The sequence below is a fragment of the Felis catus genome, chromosome B4, assembly GCF_018350175.1.
Source record: "Felis catus isolate Fca126 chromosome B4, F.catus_Fca126_mat1.0, whole genome shotgun sequence".
NCBI classification, from domain to species: domain Eukaryota; kingdom Metazoa; phylum Chordata; class Mammalia; order Carnivora; family Felidae; genus Felis; species Felis catus.
The window spans coordinates 11,609,624-11,634,037 of record NC_058374.1 but is presented as its reverse complement, the minus strand read 5'-3'; the positions used below and the strand labels follow the sequence as shown (position 1 = coordinate 11,634,037).

General features: G+C 39.3%; 1 protein-coding gene across 2 annotated transcripts in view; it reads right to left on the bottom strand.

The window, feature by feature from the left end:
* Positions 1-24,123, bottom strand: part of SEC61A2 (SEC61 translocon subunit alpha 2) — a 35,020-nt gene extending 10,897 nt beyond the window's left edge. Inside the window, exons 1-10 of one of the 2 annotated variants that reach the window (XM_023256336.2) lie at positions 23,980-24,123; positions 21,844-21,911; positions 20,668-20,733; positions 14,755-14,833; positions 9,505-9,636; positions 9,273-9,382; positions 3,939-4,092; positions 2,797-2,957; positions 2,275-2,472; positions 42-233 (exon numbers count right to left, since the gene is read on the bottom strand). In XM_023256336.2, the coding sequence (XP_023112104.1) occupies positions 42-233; positions 2,275-2,472; positions 2,797-2,957; positions 3,939-4,092; positions 9,273-9,382; positions 9,505-9,636; positions 14,755-14,833; positions 20,668-20,733; positions 21,844-21,911; positions 23,980-23,986 (1,167 nt within the window). In that variant the 5' untranslated portion in view covers positions 23,987-24,123. The remainder of the gene's footprint in view (positions 1-41; positions 234-2,274; positions 2,473-2,796; positions 2,958-3,938; positions 4,093-9,272; positions 9,383-9,504; positions 9,637-14,754; positions 14,834-20,667; positions 20,734-21,843; positions 21,912-23,979) is intronic. The other variant, XM_023256337.2, reaches the window with a different exon arrangement.
* Between the last annotated feature and the right edge of the window lie 291 nt (positions 24,124-24,414).

Sequence of the window (24,414 nt, the reverse complement as noted above, 5' to 3'; positions counted from 1 at the left end):
AAAAGTAAAAATGTTTATTTTCATATAAAACAAATACCTACATCTTTGGCTGAGGAACCAGACACCTCTATCCACGTCTTAGAAAAGAATGCACATGATCCCAACATGAAGATGATGTAAACAACCACATGGACAGGATCCTCAAATATGGCGCCCATGGACTCGGGAGGAGAAAGATAGTAACAAAGGCCTCCCACTGGGTAAGAACGAGCAGGTCCTCCCCCACTGACATCCTACAGGACAAGAACAATAAGGGCAAATAGTCAACCCAACTGGTCAAGATACATTTTTATGACTTTTCAAACTCCTCAACAATTATGACAATGTTGTAAGCTCAAAGCACCTACAGCTAATGATCCCATGTAACTTGAAGACTTACTTCTGTGTCTGATATTTTCACTCCTTCAAAATTATATAGTGAGCATCTTTTACATAAAAGACACTGTGAATATATTATTAACAGAAGAGTGATCTTCTAAAAACCAATATTATAATACATCTACAAAAAAAATCCTCCTCTTCCTAAAATGGTTCCATTTACAGGCAACCTCTGATTACATTTAGAATCTGAAACTTTCTGCAGTATACAAGACCATGCAACATATTCTTTCACTTCATAGCATTCCATGAAGAATACAATTAACTGAAATACTGACAGACAACAAACAACTCGCTGCCTAAACTTTATATGTTTTGCATATTTTAAGAAATAGTCTTTTAGTAAATATTTGTGAGGGTATTTATCCAAACATTTAAGAATTTTTATAGTAACAGAACTAGGTACAGCGTATGTTCTGGGGTATATGGGGTAGAAAGCAATTTCTGGCCACAATGATTAAAATGTCTGCTTCCTGAATATACGTTTCAAAATGATTTCTTTACTGTGCCCCTAGAATCACTAATCCCCAATCAAAAGCACTGTTTATAGACAAATTCAATTTCCCAGTAATTATCTCATTAAAAAGAATCTTCGTTAGACCACAACACAGTCTATATACAACCACTCAATGCATTTATTGCTATAAAATTACTATAGTCATAATTATTGCTGGACTATTAGCTTGCAAGGGGAGGGACCACATCTTCCCTCATCACAGGTAATCACATTTCTGTTACATGAATGGAAAAAGAGTACTATAGATAAAGAGAATCCTATTTCCTTCAACTAACACTCAAGAGTTGCTGTCTTGCCCTGTTAAACTTTAAATTTAAAAAAAAATGAGGGGCGCCTGGGTGGCTCAGTCGGTTAAGCGTCCAGCTTCGGCTCAGGTCATGATCTCGCAGTTCGTGAGTTCAAGCCCCGCGTCAGGCTCTGTGCTGACAGCTCGGAGCCTGGAGCCTGTTTCGGATTCTGTGTCTCCCTCTCTCTCTCTGACCCTCCCCCGTTCATGCTCTGTCTCTCTCTGTCTAAAAAATAAATAAACGTTAAAAAAAAAATTTAAAAAAAAAAATGACCATTAGAAGCAGAAAGATATGTCACTATAACTTACAATGGAAAAGCTAGCATATTAAGATAAATGCGTAGAATGAGCACATTTCAGAAATAAGGTAGTTGGTGAAATACTAATTCCACAGTTACATGTTCTGTAAAAGAATAAAGGCTCAGAGTCTCCTTCAATTCTATAGTTGTAAGGGGGAAAAGTACTCCGTGGTCATATGACAGAATTTAAATCACTCAAAATTCAATCCGACAAGAACTCGCACTCCAGTAACAACGACATGGCTGGGCCTCTTTAGAAAAAGCTATGCTGACAGGATCTAAAATGGGAAGTCAGAGAGTGCTGGATTCTATTTCTAGTAACTCTGTTCTCTCCTCAGGCCAATAATCACGTGCCTATCTCCAGCCCAGTTCATCACAACTAGTTTATTGCCACTCAGGCTGTGAAAAATGAGGGTGAAACAGGAGATCTCAGTACCCCACATACAGTCAGCAAATAGCTTCCTTAAAAAACATTCTAGATAACAGCAGAGTAAGTTAACAAAACAGAAAACCGCTTTCATGAGAGCAGCTGTGATTTTAACCTTGAGGTCCCTCCAGGGAGATGTGAAAATACTTCCTAGACAGTAAATTAACACAAAGAACCTGGCCAATCTTAGTTTTGCAACACTCATCACTCCTTCCAAATAAATGACAAATTCTGCTACAGGTCAGTGAATGTGAAAATGCTACAGCAACTGTTTCAATTTTGGCTCATCTCTTTCGACTAAAAATACAACCATGAAATGCAAATTACAATAAATTTAAATGCTTAGAATAAATAAGAAAATACTCACAGCCCACTGTCCTAGTAAATTTACCAAAAAGTTGCCACTAAATCGAACAGACAGCATCTGGGAAATAACATACAGGTTTGACACTAAGGCCGACTGGAGAATAATGGGAATGTTCGAGGTGTAGAAGAGCTTGATGGGATAGCTACTGTACTGTCCTCGATACCGGGCCGACTTGATGGGCAAGTCAACACGAAATCCCTAAAAAATGAAAGGAAGAGGAAGGAAGAGTAACTGTACACATCAAATAAAGAACATACAGACGGCAGACGGGACCACCGCAGTGGGGAGTATGAAAAGGCCGTGCTAATGTTTTCCTTCCACAGGGCACACAGAAACGGAAATCCTGTTCTAGGCGGTAACCACAAACATTTTGCACCTTGGAGTCTAAGAACAGAATCATGTGCTTGACTAGATTCTGCAACACTGACTTGTTAGATACTAACATTTCAAATGGCATGCTTTTCTTTAAAAGCTAAATAAAAGTCCACATCCCACGTATTTCAGTGAAGAAAGCAGACTTACCTGAAAATATATGACAACGGCAAATACAAAAACTGTAGCAATGAGGTTCATGAGGTTGGGTAAGTTCTGCCGGTAGAAAGCCTCCCTTAGAGCTCGGACTTTGTCTGTCCTGGTGGCCAGTAAATGAAAGAGAGCTATGACTGCACCCTCAAACTCCGTACCTGATAAATGAAGATAGAAATGGACTGTAGACTCGTCACCCAAAGTTGTCCCAGAAGCAAACAAATAACCTTGAAACTCCAGTACATGGCAGAAAATAGGAGTCAAAATAATTCACCAATGTTTACTCTTTAACACAGCCATGTGTGGGGCTTCTAAAAATAGCAACATCGTTGAGGCAAATGTATCTTTTTTAGCACAAATCTCAAGTTTTCTCAAAAGACTGTTCCTCATGAAAACAGCCAAAGTAGAATAAGCCTACGCAAATATTTAGGTCATAATGATTTGCCTCTCCTTTACTTTAGGGAAGGGAAGGGGACTATTTTTAGGTGGGGCTAGGGGGAAGCAGCAGCAAAGCAGAGTAAAGATGTCAGAATCAAAAGGTATGTGTTACTCTATCGTGCTTGCTTTTAAATTTGTTTTACCAAGAATATTAACAAACCATCATTGCCATTTTCCTAAGGCTGGGATCAGTTTAGATGTTAACCACTATGAACCGTGGATGGCATCTGAGAGAAATGGAAATGGGGAAAAGGAAAGACAGAACAAATTACTTCAAAATTTAGTTGCTATTACAAAGCCAAGTAGGATAGCAGCAAAAGTATTAGTGCTCCCTCATACAATATGTAATAGTTTTTTCATTTGAAAAATCTTAATCCACTACCTTTCTGTCCCCCTGGGATGCGGAAATTGGTCAAATCAATGACTTCTGCAGCAATGACTTAAGCAAAAAACATTTTTGAAAAGCTGTTTGCAATCACTGAAATTTTCAATGAGCAGAGGCTAAAATTTAGTTATTGTTCTTTGTGAAGTAGTATTTCATACTCCACAAATCTCTGCTGCTTAACTCTTGAGCAATCAGCATCAGTGGTCCCCTGGGAGGGCAAACCAGGATGTCTACAGGCATGTCCTGCTCCGAGACAGGTTACTTTCCAGCACACATCCAGCAAAACTCGTGCAGTCGCAGACACTGTGCAATGTACCTCTGCCAGTGTTAATAGTAGTGGGACTAAAGGCCTTCCAGACAATGGTTTCACAGATGTTGGTGGCAATAAAGAGGGAAATACCAGACCCCAAGCCGTAACCCTTCTGTAGCAGCTCATCTAACAGCAGCACAATCAAACCAGCAACAAACAACTGTGGGGAAAGAAATGCAAGTAAGCTGAAGCAAGAATCAACTCAAGAAAGGGGAAGATGAACACCATTGACTACTTTCAAAGTACGGGCATTTGTAAATTTAAAACCTAACTGTTGCAGTATCACTGTTACTACTCTGCATCTTTTTAACCCCTCTTTAGTTCAGACAGAAGTCAGTTCTGCCAATCAGAGGGGTGGAAATATCGTTACATTATAAAGCAGACATTTCAACCTTTAAAGCATATTTATAAACCATCTGAATAGTTTCTCTTACAATGTTTCCATAAGGCCTATTGAAAAGCACACTGGAACAAAAATGTTCAAGTTGTTGAATTTAGGACAGCAAGAAACTGAAAACATTCCAAGTGAAAGACCAAATGAAATAAGGTATAGTAATGAGGTGCAACTGTATACTGCCATTAAAGGAGAAGTACGTGCACTACACGTTGACACCTTTTTAAAGCTACTGTATGTGATACTTTATAGATTATGTTATACATACAGTTGACCCTTGAACAACGTGGGTTTGAACTACACAGGACCATGTATACACAGGTTTTTGTTGTTGTTGTTGTTGTTTTATAAATACACTGCAGCACTATAAATGCATTCTCTTCCTTACAATTTTCTCAGTAACATTTTTTCTCTAACTTACTTTATTGTCAGCACCCCAGCCCCTGTACTGTTCAAGGATCAACTCTAATACATATAGAGTAAGTCAAAAAGAGCACAATATGCACAGATTATAACTGTGTAAAAAATGCATTCTATACATACAATGGCAAAGACTGAATGTAAATGTGAAGACAAGGATTTGCCAGGTTCTTAAGCTCCTCATTTTTTAAAAATAAAAGCATACTAACTTTAGTTTATGTGAAACTGAAAATTCTTAACGTTCCTCTTGGAGAAGACATTTCTGTAAAAGCATGCATCAATTAAAAATAATCCAAAGCCTTGCAAGTGACCTCCGCAGTCATGACGCCTTCCCTGAACTTCAGTAACCTGATCAAGAGGGGAAGAAAAAAATGCTTCTATGCCCCCAACCTCACACCTGTCCCCATTTTAAAAACACCATCCTACATAAGTGAGGAAATGCCACTTCCACTCTTCCCAGCTCTGAAGCCTCCCACCCGAGTATTTACTCAGTTTACCCAACATCCCCGGTTAGGAGAGAGAGCAAACAACTACCATACACATACACCATTTTAAGCATGCTTACCTTCTGCAGGGTTTTTTTTTCCTTAACTGTCATTTCAGTCCTTGGACACAGCCTACATTGTCTATTTACAGTCTTTTAGTTTGCCTTTCAAAGGACCGGAAAAAGGGTACAATTCTTCAAACTTCTAAGAGAGCTCATGAATCCTTTACTGTTTGAAAACCAAGTTTACCACTTTGACAAGATAAAAGAGAAGTTAGGACTTACTACTGAGCTTTTAGTTTGACCACAATTATGTAATAAGTAAATAAATACTCGCAATCAGAAACCCAACCCAATGCAGGGAATAAGAGCTGTCCACAATGTATCAGCCCACCAAAAAGTCTCAGCATGGGCTTCTGATTAAATGACCTGTCCAGAGTCACTGTCACTCTGAAACACCTTTAATTCTCCAAACCCACTGTTCAGACCAATGACCATCAGACTACAGAGTGATTCCACACGTATCCTGTGAAAATCAAACTCTTATTTTTCTAACTGGAGAAAGGAATTCTAGAGAATCCTAAATGAGAGACAGTTTCTATAATCAAAGGAGTAAGATAAAGATCGTAAAAAGTAGAAGTATGCCTCTGAGGGTGATGAGAAACCAGGAAGTTACAGCACCTCACTGACTAGAACAGTGACAGAAAGTGAGCGCTATGTGCATGCTCTCGCAGAATGCACCACATGTGTCTCTACAGTAGACCTTACAAATAAAGTAGACTTTAAAAATAACTCTACATTTCAACTCTGCTCATGCATGTGCACATGCACGCACACAGGCACACACATTTAGTGTGATGAAACACTTCCCTTTCGTATGTGCCATGCACACTGACGGTTTCTATTCTTTTATTTTAACCGAGAGCCACTACTTAGATTTCAAAACTCACTAGTTAAAAGACATGACCGTGAATGAAATAAGAATAATTAAGGTGAGAAACACCTTACACAACTGCATGCAAACGGTTTTCAAAATCTGCTTCTAGGTGAACCACACTGCTCCAATCATATCTCCTCAGCATATCCACACATTTGCAATGCTAGCAATGCCTTAAAAGACGCACTACCATCTATGATCAAATAAGACAAATTTCTCTCTACATTAACACCGGAAGACTCAATCTCAGAATTTATGTTAAAAAAAGTATATATTCATGTATTCACTCCTGGAATATTACTATTCCTTGACTTCTGATACTGGAAAAAAAACTAAAATAGCTTAACTCCGTTTTATGTCAAATTCAAATTCATAATGACTCCACAGAAGTTACTTCAATCTAGAACTGGTCAGATGAGGTTAAGAATCCGAAAGTATCCTAGGGTGCTTGGGTGGCTCAGTCAGTTAAGCATCCCACTTCAGCTCAGGTCATGATCTCGCAGTTCCTGGGTTCGAGCCCTACATCAGGCTCTGTGCTGACAGCTCAGAACCTGGAGCCTGCTTCAGATTCTGTGTCTCACTCTCTTTCTGCCCCTCCCCAACTTGTGCTCTGCTCTCAAAAATAAACAGAAACATTTTTTAAAAATTTTTTAAGGGGCGCCTGGGTGGCTCAGTCGGTTAAGCGTTGACTTCAGCTCAGGTCACGATCTCGCGGTCCGTGAGTTCGAGCCCCACGTCGGACTCTGGGCTGATGGCTCAGAGCCTGGAGCCTGCTTCCGATTCTGTGTCTACCTCTCTCTCTGCCCCTCCCCTGTTCATGCTCTGTCTCTCTCTGTCTCAAAAATAAACGTTAAAAAAAAAATTAAAAAAAAATTTTTTTTTAAGAATCTAAAAATAGGGGCACCTGGGTGGTTCAGTTGGTTAGGCAACCGACTTTGGCTCAGGTCATGATCTCGCAATTTGTGAGTTTGAGCCCCGCGTCGGGCTCTGTACTGACAGCTCAGAGCCTGGAGCCTGCTTCAGAGTCTGTGTCTCCCCCTCTCTCTACCCCTTCCCTGCTCATGCTCTGTGTCTCTCTGTCTCTCAATAATAAACGTTTAAAAAATTAAAAAAAAAAAAAAGAATCTAAAAATAGCTTTACTAAAATACTAGAAAAATTTTTACTGGAGCATAATGTTCTAAGAGTTAGGTACCAATTCTGACTGTCATGTAAAAATCAGGGTTATTCTCAACTATGGATTGCATAAAGCAAAGGCCATAAAGAAACGGAAGATGGCAACGAGTGATGTATCAGTATTCTCAACAATGCCAAAAGCATGTGAAGAGATCCTGAGCACTGACAACAAAATCACTTTTGAGAGGATCTTCTCTCCCAAGCCATTTTAACTCTGCTGCCTCTAATTCTCAAAGGTTATAAATTTTCCAATCAAGTGTTTTTAAAACGGAGAAATAATGATAACATCATTCTAAAAAATTCTACCTTATACCAAATGAGAGCTCACTAGGGCTCAGAAACCTACCAAAGACACTGATAGTCCATTAAAATTTCCTCCCCTGGTCAAAAAACAAGATATTTCCATCTAGTGAGAAGACCCCTCCCTGTTGTTAACGATGCCAATAAATATACTTGAACAATCTAATTCTCCTTGTTCTCAATCAGACTTACTAAACGATCTTATTTTGATTTGCTTCTATGTAACGTTTCTCATTAAAAAATAATGGTCAACCATGCCAGTCTGAAATGATCCTCTTTCTCAATGTATATATTAATAAGTTGGTATTTTAGTTTTATTTACTTCTAACCTTGATCCTTTGGCCATTAAAAAATGTTCCTAGGTGTGCCTGAGTGGTTCAGTTGGTTAAGCATCCAACTTCAGCTCAGGTCATGATTTCACAGTTTATGAGTTTGATCCCCGCATCAGGCTCTCTGTTGTCAGCACAGAGCCTACTTCGGATCTTCTGTCCTCCTCTCTCTCTCTGCCCTTCCCCCACTGGTTCTCTCAATCTCTCGCTCTCAAAATAAATAAACTAAAAAGAAAAAATAAAGAAAACAGAGGAAGGCAAATGGTGTCCCTTAAAAAAAAATGTTCCTAATGAATACTAATTCCACAGACAGAGCAAGAAGAGGCATTTCCAAAATAATCAAGACTCCAAATGTTATTTTTAGCTTCTCAAACTTCTTTTCAAAATCCCGCAATTATTCTAGAAAAGTACAATCCATTCGTGAGTAGCTTATCTAAATGATTTTTCAGGACTGCACATTAAAGAAATATCTTCTAAATTTGACACACTTTAAGATATTTAGAAGGAAAATTATGTTGGCCTTTAAAAATTCAATTCCAAAAAATAAAAAATAATAAAAATAAAAATTCAGTACCAAAGGGTTTATTTTAAAAATCCAGGGAATATATATATGTGGGCTCATGTATTTTATTACTGCTGAGATGTTATTTGTAATGCCATTATTCTGTGTACCACTAAGAGAAAAAAATACTGTCAATTAAACTATGACACAATAGCTTATCAAAATTTTTATTTTCTACTTATAAGAAAAGTTACTTTACACCTAACCACAGATTTTATCATCTAGCTTGCTCTGTGCCTTTGTGCCCATAGTGACTGTTCCATAATAAATCATAGGCTTTTGAAGACATTTTAAACAGCAACTAAACTCAAAAACATGTTACATCAACGATGCACGCAACTGATGTAACGACCATGTGAACAGCCCCAATCAGAGGACGCACACACGCAGGCGATGATTACCATCACCACTGTTGCCTGCCTGACAGCAACCATGAGGTACCATCAGCTCTGAGAAAACATCCTGGCTTCAGAGACATCAGAAAGTAAAAAATGTGCATCTAAGAAACAGTGAAATACAGTTGATCCGTAATTCTTTATCCAATGCAGCTATGAGGCTATCATAATAAATTTTAGCTTTTACATCAATACAATTTACATGGGTCCCTTCAATAATCAAAATCTTATAATTAGATAATACAAAAGTAAGAAAATTAATGTTCAGTCATTTAAGAACTGCTAGAAATGAAAAAAGAAATCAAACTGCTTTGTTATCTGCAAATGAAAAATTGGCTTTCTTACCTGAATAATGATAAGGAGACAGATGCCAGCACCCATTTCAGCAGGGTCCCCATACATGCCCGTCATGACATACACAATGGCTTGCCCAATGGTAATGATCATACCAAATACTGATGAAAATTGGGGGGAAAGGAGTACATGCTTACAACCAAAGACAAAAAAAGACTAGAAAAATATCTTTACCACAAAATTGTCAAATTTGGTAAAGACTCTAATTGCATTAATAGCTCACGTTTCTGGGCTCCATTGAACAGAGCTCTGTCTTTGGGTGTGTCTCCAACTTCAATGATTTTGGCTCCAGCCAGCAGCTGCATAATCAAACCAGATGTTACAATCGGGGAGATACCCAATTCCATTAAAGTTCCTGCAAAGGAGAAAGAAGGAAGCAAATAATCTTTACTATACTCAATGCAGATTAATTTAAAAGTGATGCAGTCCTTAATTATGTCTATTGAAATACACGCTCAAATGTTAACAAGCAGATTTTCATCCTTTAAACATTAACTGCCAAAAAACAAACAAAACAAAAAAAACTCTCATTTATTAACACAACCTTGCAACAATTGACTGAAATAAAATTACTATACCATAAAAATGTAAATTTCTGTAAAGTCTAAACTTAAAATGTGAAAGAAATCTTGGAAGATTTTTTTATTTTTTATTTTATTTATTTATTTATTTTTTAAACGTTTATTCATCTTTGAGAGACAGAGACAGACAGAACATGAGCAGGGAAGGGGCGGAGAGAGGGAGACACAGAATCCAAAGCAGGCTCCAGGCTCCGAGCTGTCAGCACAGAGCCCGACACGGGGCACGAACTCACAAACTATGAGATCATGACCTGAGCCGAAGTCAGATGCTCAAATGACTAAGCCACCCAGGCGCCCCTCAAACCATTATTTTTAAAACTTACAATGAACGTTTTACTTTAATGAAAAATAAGAAGTTACATACCAAGCCTGAAAATTAAATACCAAATTAATAAAAAATGATATTTAAGAATATTTGTGACTCTGGGGCACCTGGGTGGCTCAGTCATTTAAGTGACTGACTCTGGATTTTGGCTCAGGTCATGATCTCATGGTTGGTGAGTTCAACCCCCCATGTGGGGCTCAGTAGCAGAGAGCCAGCTGGAGATTCTTTCTCCCTGTCTCGGCCCCTCCCCCACACGAACATGTGCACATGTGCACTCTTTCTCTCTTAAAATAAATAAACTTAAAAAAAAAAAAAAGGCTAGGGTACCTGGGTGGCTCTGTCAGCTGAGGGTCCGACTTTGGCTCAGGTCAGATCTCACAGTTCATGAGTTCAAGCCCCATGTCAGGCTCTGTGCTGACAGCTCAGAGCCTGGAGCCTGCTTTGGGTTCTGTGTCTCCCTCTCTCTCTCTGACCTAGCCCCCCAAGTCATGCTCTGTCTCTCTGTCTGTCCCTCCCTTCCTCCCTCCCCCTCTCTCTGTCTCAAAAATAAATACACATTAAAAAAAAAAAACAATAAAAAACTTAAAAAAAAAAAGAGTATTTGTGACTCTTCTAATTCAAAATCTAAAATGACATAAAGTGTCATCTAAATCAATGTTGTAGAATATTTAGTGGCATAAAGAATGTTCGTGACCTACTGGGTAGCAAAAAAAACATCTGGATGGGGCGCCTGGGTGGCGCAGTCGGTTAAGCGTCCGACTTCAGCCAGGTCACGATCTCGCGGTCCGTGAGTTCGAGCCCCGCGTCAGGCTCTGGGCTGATGGCTCAAAGCCTGGAGCCTGTTTCCGATTCTGTGTCTCCCTCTCTCTCTGCCCCTCCCCCGTTCATGCTCTGTCTCTCTCTGTCCCAAAAATAAATAAATGTTGAAAAAAAAAATTAAAAAAAAAAAAAAAAAACATCTGGAAAATAGTATTACAGTTTGGTTTCAGTTAATACTTAAGTGGAAAAATAGTTTCCTGATATGGTTGCTAAGATATGATTATTTTTACCCAGTGAGATTATAGATAATTTTTATCTCCTTCTTCTTGCCTCTCTTGATTTTTTTTCAGTTTTTCTTTACAGAAAACACGTTTTGTACTTACAGTGAAAAATAAGAAAACCAAATACACCCAGTGTGTAAGGTAACATGTAGAACTAAATAATTCTACAGCACCAAGAATAGGTTTCCACTGGTTGTTTTGTTACCTTAAATCCCGGCTTTTATAAATCCTCAAAAGGTACCCTTAATATGAGAAAAGATCCCATTCTAGAAAGATTCTTTATGTCTTCTCAAATACTTCTTCAACAGTAAAAGGTAACAACATTCCCTGCTGTTAAAACCACTAGGTAGAGAAATAGGTAGGAGGGAAACATTTTCTTTTTAAGTCAAATCACAAAAATTTGTAACTGTCAAAAGGATGCAGTCCAAAATAAATCCAGTCAAACTTTGATGACAATTTCACACAGGAAATATGGCACCTCAAATCAGTAGGGAAAAGGACAAATGGACCTTACCAAGTGACTGGCCATCTATAAAAAATCATGCCTGCATTTCTTACCTCATGACTTATTTCAAAATAAAGGCCTGATGTATAGAAAATGTAACCATAAGAGACAAATAACAAAAAGACTAGAAGTGAGTACACTTGTCATCTTGGAAAGGAAATAGCTTTCCTAAGCCTGACAAAAAAACCTAGAACCCACAATAAAAAAAATCAGACCCCCTGGTTAGATATAACCATGAAAAATCCATGTGGCAAAACACTGCATAAAAGTTGAAAGAAAAAAAAAAAAAGGCAGAAAAGTTAAAAGAAAAATATTCAAACACAAATGACAAAGAGTTCTTATCTCCATATGCAAAGGGTTCTTACAAATCAATTAAAAAGGAACAAGCCAACAGAAAAAAATTTTAAAAAGGACAAAGAGAAACACAGTATGGCTGCTCCCAACAATGCTCTTTCTCAGGAAATACTGACAGTACAGGAGGGACCCCAGTACCCACATCTCAACTACATAACCCTGAAACTCTAACCAAAGCTGACAGAGCATGGTATAAATCCTGGAGTTTGGAATTTTGAGCTACGAACCAAAGAACCAGGAATCTGGGGCGCTAATTCCCCAAAAGAAGGTTCCCAGTCTCTGCTGCTGAGTCTCTCTCCCTGGCCAGGCTTAGTTCTTTTACCTCCTCTGGATTCCAAAAAATAAAACAGTTATCCTTCTAATAAATTCCATTTTTGTGTTTGAACTAGTAAATTTTCTCTTACTTTAAACAAGTCCACTCAGAAAAAATTCAAATCTTCAATAAAAATATAAAATGATGTTCAAGGTCACCAATACATAAAGAAATACAAATTACATAACAGATACCAATTTTTACATGTCCAACTTCCAAAGACTAAAGGACTAAATAATATCGACTGTTGGAAGAAAAATGTCATTCTCATATACAACTGCTGAGTGCACAAAATACAAATCGTTTGGAAGATAATTTAGCACTATCTATCAAAAATGTAGGTGTGTATATCTTGCAAACAGTTAAACTCCTAGAAATCAATTGTATTAAAAAATTACAGGACAGAGCAAAACAGTGATTGTGTCAAGGTAACACCAGTTATGATACAAAATCAGGGAAAACACTAAATGTGAGACTCAAGAGGACCCTAGTGGCCTGGAATCACACTTGAAACACCCCTTCATTTGTCTACAAAGCCATTTATAATCTGGCTCTTGGACTCATCTGCAACCACATTACTCCTTTCCTTATTTTCTTCCAGCCACAGTGACTCCTCATCATTCCTTGAACACATTAAACACACTCCCATCTCAGGGCCTTGGCACACGCTATTCCCTAGAATGTTCCTTCCCCAGATCTTCACATGGCCTTCCATATCATGTCCTGTAGGTCTCTGCTCAAATGTCTCTCCCCTCACCCAAAATACACTTCATGTAGAAGCTACGTCCCCAAACAGCGTACTATAAACTCCATGACAACAGGGACATTGTCGTGACCACATCTCTAATCTCGGCACCTGGCACAAAGTTTGGCACACAGTTAAGAACTCAATAAATATCTGAATAATTTGAAAAAATCATGGCATATCCATCTAATGGAATGGTATATGGCCATTAAATGAAATACCTCATCCAAAATATTAAGTCAACACGCTAAAGTAATAGAATAGTGACATAGTTTACCTTATTTTTAGCTTAAAAGAAAAAATACAGTTGGCCCTTGAACAATGTAGGGGTTAGAGACACTGACACCCCACACAGTCAAAAATCCACATATAACTTCTGACTGCCCAAAAACTTAATGGCCTACTGTTGACTGGAAGCCTTATCAATAACATCAACAGTCAATTAAAACATATTTTATATGTATCATATACTGTGTTTTTACAATTAAATAAGCTAGAAAAAAGAAAATGTTATGAAGACTGTCATAAGGAACAGAAAACAAATTTACAGCACTGCACTGTATTTACCAAAAAAAATCCATGTAGAAGTAGACCCACATGGTTTAAACCCATGTTGTTCAAGGGTTAACTAAATATAAATTTACATATGTGAGTGTATATGCAGAGAAAAGGTCTGGATAGATATTCACCAATCCATTACCTTCCCAGGAGTTAACCTTGACATGCGAGACTTTCATTTTCATCTTTATATAAAACCATATTCAAATTTTGGGGTGCCTGGATGGCTTGGTGGAACATCTGACTTTGGCTCAGGTCATCATCTCACGGTTCACGGGATCGAGCCCCACATCAGGCTTTGCGCTGACAGAGTGGAGACTGCTTCTGCTTCTCTGTCTCCCTCTCTCTCTGCCCCTCCCCCGCTTATGCATGCTCTCTCTCAAAAAAGAATAAACATTTAAAAAAAAATTTTTTAACTACACAAATTCTGGTGCATTTTAAAATAATTAACCAATATGACTATTTTAATCTAAAAAAATTACCAACAAAACCCTTCATAATCCAGCCCCTATCTATCTCTTTAGCCACTGCCTTACACACATGTGCTGTTAGCTCAGGCTTCCCTCTCCCATGAATCCACGCACTAAGTTCCAATTCAAATGCCATTCCAGCACTGTCTGCTCTCTGACACTGCAGATCAGGGTCATTGAGTCCCACACAAAACCCAAGGGCAGACTTTGGAGGGTCTGTGACTCTCCTGAGATTTTATGCAAAACGTGTGTGTGAGTGTATACGAATTTTTCTCAGGAGAGTATACTTAAATGTAATTAGATTCTCAAAGGAAACATGACCCATAAAAGGATGGAGAACCAAAGCTCCAGCCGGCGCTATCCCTCTGTTCTCCATTGTACATCTACACTCCATACATACTTCTATTATTACAATACATGGAGTTTTGTAAGTATTTATGTGTTGGTCTCTTCTCTTAGGCAACGAGTTTCTTTTACCATATGCTCCCCACCCCTGTAGACAACAAAATAGTTGTTTCCACATTGTCCCATCTATCTGATGTTGGTACTAACGAGCATGGAGGCAAAAGCAGAAGTCCATACCTCTGTTGGATGCAAGAATAACTCTCATCCAGTAGAAAGGATCTGCAGAATCTGATGACATGATTCCAAATAGTGGTATCTATAATATTACATAAAACAGTTTCTAAAAATGAATTATGTCAATTAAGATGGAACTTAATTCATAGTTCAATTACTTAATATTTGCAATACTTAAAAAAAAAAAAAACCGTTACTTCCCATGTTCTGTAACAAAACAAGTGTACCTAAAGGCAAAGTTTTTTTAACAAAAATAAAAAAAACAGAAATCACTACTTATAGCAATCTACTAGTAAAAATACCTAGCAGGATGAAGATCTGTTGCAAAACAACGTAAATGCACTTAACACTACTCAACTGTACACTTAAAAATAGTTAAGACGGTGGGGGCGCTTGGGTGGCTCAGTCGGCTAAACATCCAACTTCAGCTCAGGTCATGATCTTGTGGTTCACAAGTTCGAGACCCACCATCAGGTTCTGGGCTGTCAGGGCAGAGCCCACTCCAGATCCTTTGTCCCCTTCTCTCTGCCCCTCCCCTGCTCGCGCGCTGTCTCAAGAGTAAATAAATAAAGCATTTAAAAAAATAGTTAAGATGGTAAATTTTATGTTATGTGTGTTTTACAATTAAAAAATATATATATACCCCTACCAGGGCACCTGGGTGGCTCACTCAGTTAAGCGTCCAACTCTTGATTTCAGCTCAGGTCATGAGCTCACAGTAGTGAGATCAAGCCCCACATCGGGCTCTGTGATGACAGCACAGAGCCTGCTTGGGATTCTCTCTGCCCCTCTTCTGCTCATTTTCTCTCTCTCTCTCTGTCTCTCTCTCTCTCAAAATAAATAAAGAAACATTTCCGGGCGCATGGGTGGCTCAGTCATGATCTTGAGCCTCGGCTCAGGTCACGATCTCGTGGTTCGTGAGTTTGAGCCCCGCACTGGTCTCTGTGCTGACAGCATGGAGCCTGGAGCCTGCTTCAGATTCTTTGTCTCCCTCTCTCTCTGGCCCTTCCCCTCTCCCTCTCTGTCTCTCTCTCAAAAATAAATAAACATTAAAAAAAATTTTAATAATAAATAAACATTTTTAAAAAATACCACAACCTATAAATTATAGGATATATCTACCTAGTCATAAAATAATTTTGCTAAGCTATGGGTACTAAGAACAGCCACAGTCACACTCCCAATGTAAGACTGAGGATTATATATACAGTGGAATATTATTCAGCCACTGAAACTTATACTTAAAGCAGCTTATAACAGCATACAGAAGTGCTTATTTTGCAACAGTAAGTATGACACTGTTGTTATCAACCTGGGGCAATTTTACCTCCCAGGGGACATTTGGCACTATCTGAAGACAACTGTTACAACTTGAAGGGAGATGCTACTGGCATCTAGTGGGTAGGGGTCAGGGTGCTGAACATCCTGCAGTGCCCCCACAACGAAGAACTGACTGGCCTAAAATTCAGCGCCATTGCTGAGAAACCCTGGGATAAAAAGAAAGGTGCAGAATTGTACGAATAAAAGTTCAACACTATAAAATATGTTCAGAAGATAAAACTAAGTGTAAATATTTACAATCCTGAAGAATACTAATCTGTAGGGATAGGATTATGGTTGACTTTACTCTTTTCAGCATTGGTCAAGTTTTCTATAGTGAGTGCGTCTTAATTTTTAATCAGAAAACAAAATAAATTCTTAACTTCAGAACGTTTTGTATTATATGACCAATGTTTAGGACACAGCACCAGGCCATACCCCTCCCCTCCCCATGTGGAGATCAGACACAAAAGAAAAATACATTTCCAATCTCAAAAACCTTCTTTATAATAAAGCTGCTTTTCTTTTTTAAGTTCCAAAAGATGCTGCCAACAATGGTGAATGACCCATCTGGTCAACCTAAACCTCTCTAGATGTCTGGATTTATTAGCTGGGTAAGCAAAACTGGTGAAGCAAGAAGCATGGATGTTTTACGTGTACCCTAATGCTGCAGATGGTCTTCAGAAACAGGGAGGAAGGAAGTTATTGTATTAAAACTAACGCTATAGGACAGTCTACATCACAACATTCCCTAAGTGGAAAGAGGTCAATCAGTCAAATTACTTTCCTTAACTGCACCTGATGGAGATGGCCATTTCCTCCACAATTAGACAATTTGTGGGACACTGAACAAGAAAAAGTGAGCCAAACTCCCCTAAGTAAGGGCATTCCCTCCTTTCCTGTAGTCAACAGGATTATTAAACTCAGTGTCTAATTTTATTCCTCTTAGTAAAATCCATAGCTATAGGTTTACGTACAACAGTATTTGGGCAGCAACAGGAGCTATTTTCTGTGACCGTCACAGTTGCAAAGTTCCGGATTTTGCCCTACATTACATACAATAATCAGTTTCAACTTGACAAGATACAGTACAGTACTTCAGAGAAGTGTTCTATATTTTAATGAAAACCCTCAACCGATAAGGTAGACAAAAGAAAATTAGCAGTAGGGATTTCCAAAGGCAGTGGGAATGGAAAGCCAAGCAAAATACTTCTGGGCTAAGGTGGTGAGCTGCAATTCAGTTACACAATATCCTCCCCAGTGCATAAGAAAACACGATTTTTTAAAACGTGTAAAATAGTAAAAGCTAATACAACTGAAAAAAGCTAAGGAAAAAGAAAAAGGGAAAAAAAAAATCTGTAAAACAGCCAAAGAAGAAAAGAATCGTAAACTTGAAGCACTAGTGGTCACGGGCACGAGAAAACCATAGACAACTGAGAAGTAGATAGAGACTCAGCACCAAGGCGGCTCCAACCATCACAATGGAAGGTAAGAGATTCCTCACAATTCCCACAACATTCCAAACCTGGAGAACAGCAATCTGCACGGACAGCCTTATCTTTTTTGCCTCCTTTGGTTAGAAGGGAGTAGAAACAGCAGCTGGGAAGAAACGGATGAGAGAAGTGAGCGGTGGGGCTCTCTGCTGGTCCAATTGACAATTACAGGGCTGCCCTGAGTTGGGAAACAGGGACCTGATCTGAGGTTAGGAAGGAACAGAGCCCTCCTCAGTCGCGTGGTGAGAACCACCCAGGAGAAGAGAGAAAGCAGAGTGCAGGGAGCATTCGCTGCGCTTCTCACGGCTCATCACCCCTCCCGCCATTCCCTCAGGTCAAAGAACAATGGGTAGAACAGGAGACCCCAAGCCCTTTAACTGTGGCTGAGAGGGGAAAATAAACCTGAGATTCAGTGGTAAAAGAATCAAGAAATCACCAGCAGAACTGCCCAAGCATGAGAAAGACAAAAAACACAGCTTGGCAACTGTGCAATCATACTGTAGGGAAAAAAAATAAATAATACAATAATATAAAATGCATAAAAATATTTACTGTATGAAACAGTCGTGAGAAATGCCACAGTTTTTGAGCAACACAGTTCTTACGATTCTTGGGTTCTAGCTGCCAAGCTTAAAATATTTACTACCTAGCCCTTTACAGAACGTTTGCTGACTCTTGGATTAGAAGATTCAATACTGTCGACACGGTAATTTTCTCTAAACTTATCTATAAAGTCAAAGCAATAAAACCATAATCTCAGCAAGCTTTCATATAACAACTGACAAAGCTGACTCTAAAATCTATATGGAAATATGAACAACCTACTTAAGCCAAAAACCATTTTGAAAAGGAAAAACAAAGTTGGAGGATTTTTATGACCTGATTACAGGACTTAATATAAAGCTACAGTAATCAGTGTGGTTGACCATAACAATCATGGAATATACATCAGTGGAACGGAACAGAATACAGAAATATATCCATGCTTATATGACTAACTGATTTTCAACAAAGATGCCAAGGTAATTCAATGAAGAATGGGCAGCCTTTCAACAACTTGCTATCTATACAGAAAAAAAATGAATACCAACCTTACCTTATGCCATAACACAAAAATTAACTTGGAATACATCACAGACCAAAGCATACAAGCTAAAACTGTAAAATATTTAGAAGAACACAGGAGGAAATTTTCACCACCTTAGAAGAGGCAAAAATTTCTCAGGAAACAAACACCATGGGCCATCAAAGGACTTGATCAAAACTTAGGATGTTTGCTCTTCAAAAGATATTAAGAAACTGAAGAGTCAAGCTATAGACTAGGAGAAAATATTCACAGTACATACATCTAAGAAAGGACTTAATCCAGAAAATATTTTACAATGCATACAAATCAATGGACAATAATGTAATTATTTTCAATGGGCACAAGATTTGAAAAAGATATTTCACAGAAGCTAAACACCTGATAAGTACATGAAAAAGTTGCTCAATATCATTTAGCAGGGAAATGCACATTAAAACTTCAACATCATTTATCAGGGCAATGCAAATTAAAACCCTACCCGTTAGAGGACTAGTACTGAACTGCCGAACAGTATCAAGGGTAGGCAAGGACGCAGAGAAATGGAACTCCTATCCGTGACTGGTGAAAATATAAAACAGGACAACCACTTAGAAAAAAGTTTGACAATTTCTTATAAAGCTGAACCTGTAATTGCCATACAATCCAGCAATTCTACTTCTAGGTATTCACCCAAGAAAAAGGAAAACAAATATTCACAGTCTTGCACAGGATTGTTCACAGCAACTTTATTATAGCCAAAATTTGGAAACCCAAATGTCCAACAAGAGATGAACAAATCATGATATAGTCCTAAAACAGAACACTACTCAGAAATAGGGATGAATTACTGGTACACCAAACACACGGACAAACCTCAAAAAGCTAGTGATGAAGTCAGACACTAAGGAATAACACTCTATGACTCCACTTATGTGAAATTAAAAGAAAAGAAAAGAATCAAATTCTAGGTACAGAAAGCAAATCGGTGCTTGCCTGACACTGGGGGTGAGGTGAAAACTGACTAAGACAGATTACACAGAACTTTCTGGAGTGACAGAATGTTCTATATCCACTGAGGTACTAGGTATGTGGGTGTATACATTTGTCAAAATACTTCAAAATGTACACTTAAGAAATGAGTGTATTTTACCATACATAAATTATACCTTCATAAAGTTGTGTGGTTTTTTTTTGTTTTGTTTTTTGTTTTTATGGAGAGGAAGGGAACTTCTAAGATGTTAAAAGCGGTAAAAATAAGATTGTTTTTTCTACTTTTCCATATTTTAAAAAAGTTCTCTCTCCCTGACAACCCAAAACAATTTTAAACTACATAAGTAGTAAAATATTAATGATCAAATCATTTCACTCTTCAAAAAGATATATTTAGCTTTTCCCCAGATTATGGACTTAATGTACTCCACTGCTTCCTAATACAATTTTTTTTGTATTTCCTTATATGTATCTCAATAGCTTTTCAAAATCCTCAAAAAATTTTCACCTAAATTATCTAATTTAATCCACACGACAATCCCATGACATGGACAGGTCACATTTATTCTCATTTTGTGAACTTAATCTCTGCAAAATATCATTTAAACGCATCACTGAATTTCATCAACTTATACAGCATATTACTGGGGTTCTAGTATTTGACTTTGGGGGATTTTTAAATCAATACATGCTACTTACAACATGATTAAAGGCAAACAAAACAGAAAATACATTTGCAATGTGTATGTCAAAGGTGTAACACATTTATATACAAAAATCCATCTTAAATCAGGAAGACAAAAAAATCTCAAGAAAAAAGTGGGTAAAGATTATTAACTGCACGCTAAGAGAAAAAAAGGAAAAAATGTTCAAACCCACTACTAAAAAAACTAGAACAAGGTAACCATTTTCGTCACCAAGTCAGATTAAAAATAACAATGCTCAAATGGTATTTATTGTTTTAACTAAAATAAATTTCTCAAACTCTAACCAACCAAAACCCTCCAACAATTGCATAGATATCTAATTAGTATTTGGTTTACATACCTGACAACATACTAAGAAAATGAAGAGAGTTATAGCAGTCCATAGTACCTTCTCTCTAAACTGGATCTGTACAACAAAATGAGGATGAGCCATCAAAACCAGGAAACCGCAATCACAGGGCAAAATTCCACATTAAAGCATAACATTCCGCATCGTGACATGCTCCTATTAGTTGCTATTACAATACTCTCACCTAGTTAGTAGCAGCCAAAGCAAACAGCTCAACTTTTCGAACATAACTTTCTTTCCTTTTCCAAGAGTTAAGTAAGTTACATACAGGCCCCATCACACCGCACGACGTTAACGGAAACCAAAAAGGACAACATGCAAGACACAGACCCGATACGCATGCACTTCAGTTAACAGCATTGTGCAAAGCTGGGGTGCCCGTGATAATATGCTACGAATATTTCACGGAATATAAAAAGCTAGAGCTTCTTGGGACGCCTAACATGGACCTGGAACAACTATTTTTAAAACCTCAAAGTAATTAAAAAAAAAAAAAAAAATATATATATATATATATATATATATATATATATATATATGCTTGTAAATAAAACAATAAGATGAACACAAGTTTTCCTTATTTCTTTCTACATCCCTCTCCCATTAGTTTTGTGAGATATCACAAGCACAGCAGAAGAGGACTGTCTGGGAATTGGCCACTTCGGGATTAACACTATTTCTGAATTTAAATACCTTAGCTCCAGAAGTGTACAGTGATGGAAGAACAATGTGATACAGTCACATTATTTTCTGAATGCATTTCTGTAATTTTTCTTTGTACTGAATGATCAAGAAATGCGAGGTCTATACTTGCACAATTTAATTCATTTATGTAAAACAGCTGTAGTCCTCCAAAGTGACCCAGCAGACTGGGTCATTCATAGTGCGGTGGGATCACCAGAGATAGAAGAGTATCTTACCTAACAAGTAGGCCAAAGAAACACTTGGTTTGGAAATGTCAACCTCAAAGAACCGTCATTTTTAAGACCACAAGATAACCTATCTGGATTTACACTGGCCCATACTAGTTTTACTCACTTTGTGCCTCTTGCGAGGAGGAGCAGGTAATATTTCTCCAATTACACCATAAGAGGGTTGGGGATGGTAAATCCATCAGGAGCACAAGTCATTTAGCTGCCCTCTATATTACCAAAATGGTATACTTACTTTCCTTTCAGGTTTCTGAATTTCTGGTAGTACTGCACAGAAAGGTTTGATAACTTCTAAAAACTTGACTGTTAAAAAAAAAAAAAGAAAGAAAGAATAAATGTCCCTATCACAAAGTTTTTAAAAAGAGATGTACCTTTTCACAGAAACAAATACAAACGTTCTCTAACTTTCAATGGCAATCCATCCCATTCCTACCTCCAAAAGTAATCATGGTGTTCTCCATTTCAAATACATCAGGAAAGAGAAATAATTCAAGGGAAAAAAGAATCCAAAAGGTTTAAGGGTTTAGTCAGTGGAAGCAATACAAGCATTCTTTTACCATGATTTTGCTTCCTCATGCTTGAATCCAGCTTTATAATATATAGAAAAGGAATAATTCAACGAGCATCAAAATACATCAAAGGAAGCAAATGCAGTCTACTACGTTACCCACAAGACAATACGCCAGAGAAGAAAATAAGACCTACCAGAGGAGGAATACAGAAGGAAAGTACAACAGGAAATGGGCTAGACTGCAGGACTGACTTTAGATGGAAAGACGCTGAAATGGATACGTGAGAAACATCGCGGAATCACCTGCTATTTAGATAGCTCTTTTTGAAGCGTACAATCTCTACTTCATTTCACTAAGTCAACATTCATTGCCTGGTTGCTCTCCCACATAACAATCTCAAAGTACTTGTGTATGTGTAATAATCAGCCCAGAAAATGACAATTACATTTCATTAGAAAGTACTGCTTTCCCAGAGAACTCATTATACACAAAAGTAAGATAAACCAAGGTTCTTTAAGGATAGACACTATCTTCTGGCATAGCTTAAGTCAATTCCTGCCAAAGAACGGGAGAATGAAGATGATATTCTCTCAGTCTTTGCCAGCGTCTGTAATGTGCAGAAACACAAGAAGGCACAACTAGCTATTAGTTATGATCATCTTCCCCTACAGACACTGGATTCTGTATACTAACATCACGAAATTGTTTTAACACGGACCTGAGTAATTACGCTCTCACAGTTAACCAAAAGTTGACTCGATAATCTCATGAAACTCTCAAAATGATGGCAGTCACTGATGTTTGACAAAAGAATTCAGAAATTCTCATGGGAAGATATTCACTGCCCAAGTACGATTCTGGACTATTTGGAAAGCAAATATGAATTATGGAAGAAGTATTCTCTATGCAAAACAAATATTAATCACATCGGGAACTTCCTAGACCCCTTTATCCCTTTTCTGCCCCACCTCAATCCAAATCCCCTCCCAGATTTCTTGGCTTTTTATGATCATTTGTGTTGGAGAGTTCAAACAATGCTTTTGTCAGCCACTTGTCCATTCTTGTGTTGCAGAATTTCACCCATTATACTGTAAATTCAAGGTCAGGGGTCTCCTCTACTTCCTTTCTAAATGTCCACTAGTTGGCCAATGGGGGCACGGCTCTCGTTTGCACTTACCCACTCATCCAACAAAGATCTGAACAGCTATGTAAGTATCTATGTGAATACATGTGGTGTTGAGTGTTAAGGGGATGGCCCTCAAAGATGCCCATAATTCAAGGCCTTGTCCCTACCCTGAGGTTTATACAGCCTGACACACAGTGAGTTTTCAGTAAACGCTACAAAATGACTGAAATGAAAATTTTAGGGAAAACGCTATGCTACCAATCGCGCTTCTTTCCTCCCCTAACATATATACATGCCATGCATCACTTTCTAAAAAACCAAACAAGCCAGGGCGCTTTATTCATCCCAACTAACACGCCAAGGAAGGGTGATTTGGAAATAAAAATACGAGCTTCCTAAGCTCCTGAAAAATCAGAAGTGGTCCAGGTTTCACTCGGTTCCCTAACTCCCCGCCCCCAAAACCACTGGCCGCCCCTCGCCGTCCCCCGCTCCTCGCCACCCAGCGAGCGCAAACCCCGGGCCTCCGGGTGCGGGCCCCCGCTGGCAGCCGGGGCAAGGCCGCACCGCCGGAGGAGCCTCGGCGGAGGCCCCCGGCCCGCGCCCGCCGCAGCGGCCCGGCGCGGCCCGTGCCTCTCCGGCCCCCAGGCTGGGCCACCCCGGGCGGGCGCCCGCCCCACCGTCCGCAGCCCGTCGGGGCCCGCACGCCGGCGAGAGCCGCGCCGACGCTACTCACTGCCCATGGCGGCGGCTGAGGCGGCCCGGCGGGGCACAGCGGCCTCGGCACTGCCTTCGCTCGGGTCCCGCGGCTTGGGTCTCGCCGCCCGCTCCCGACGCGCTCCGGCCGGCCCCGCGCAGACTCCGCCCTGGGCCACGTGACCCGCGCGCCGGCCCCGCCCGGCCCCGCCCCCCGATGAGGCCCAGGCAGTTGGCAGCCGGCGCGGCGGACGTCCCAGCGCGTTGCCATGGCTACCGCCGGCGCTCCAGTGGGCGTGCTCCCGCGTTGCTGCGGGCTTCTGGAGCTTGGGCGAGACCATGGCGGCTAGAGCCTTTCCTGCCTGAGCTCGTCTGCGAGCTTGGTGTCAAGCAGTGGCGGTTTCCTCGACCGCCTGGTCCGGCCCAGGCCTCCCGAGCGCCCCGCGCGACGGGTCAAGACCCGGCCAAAGCGGCC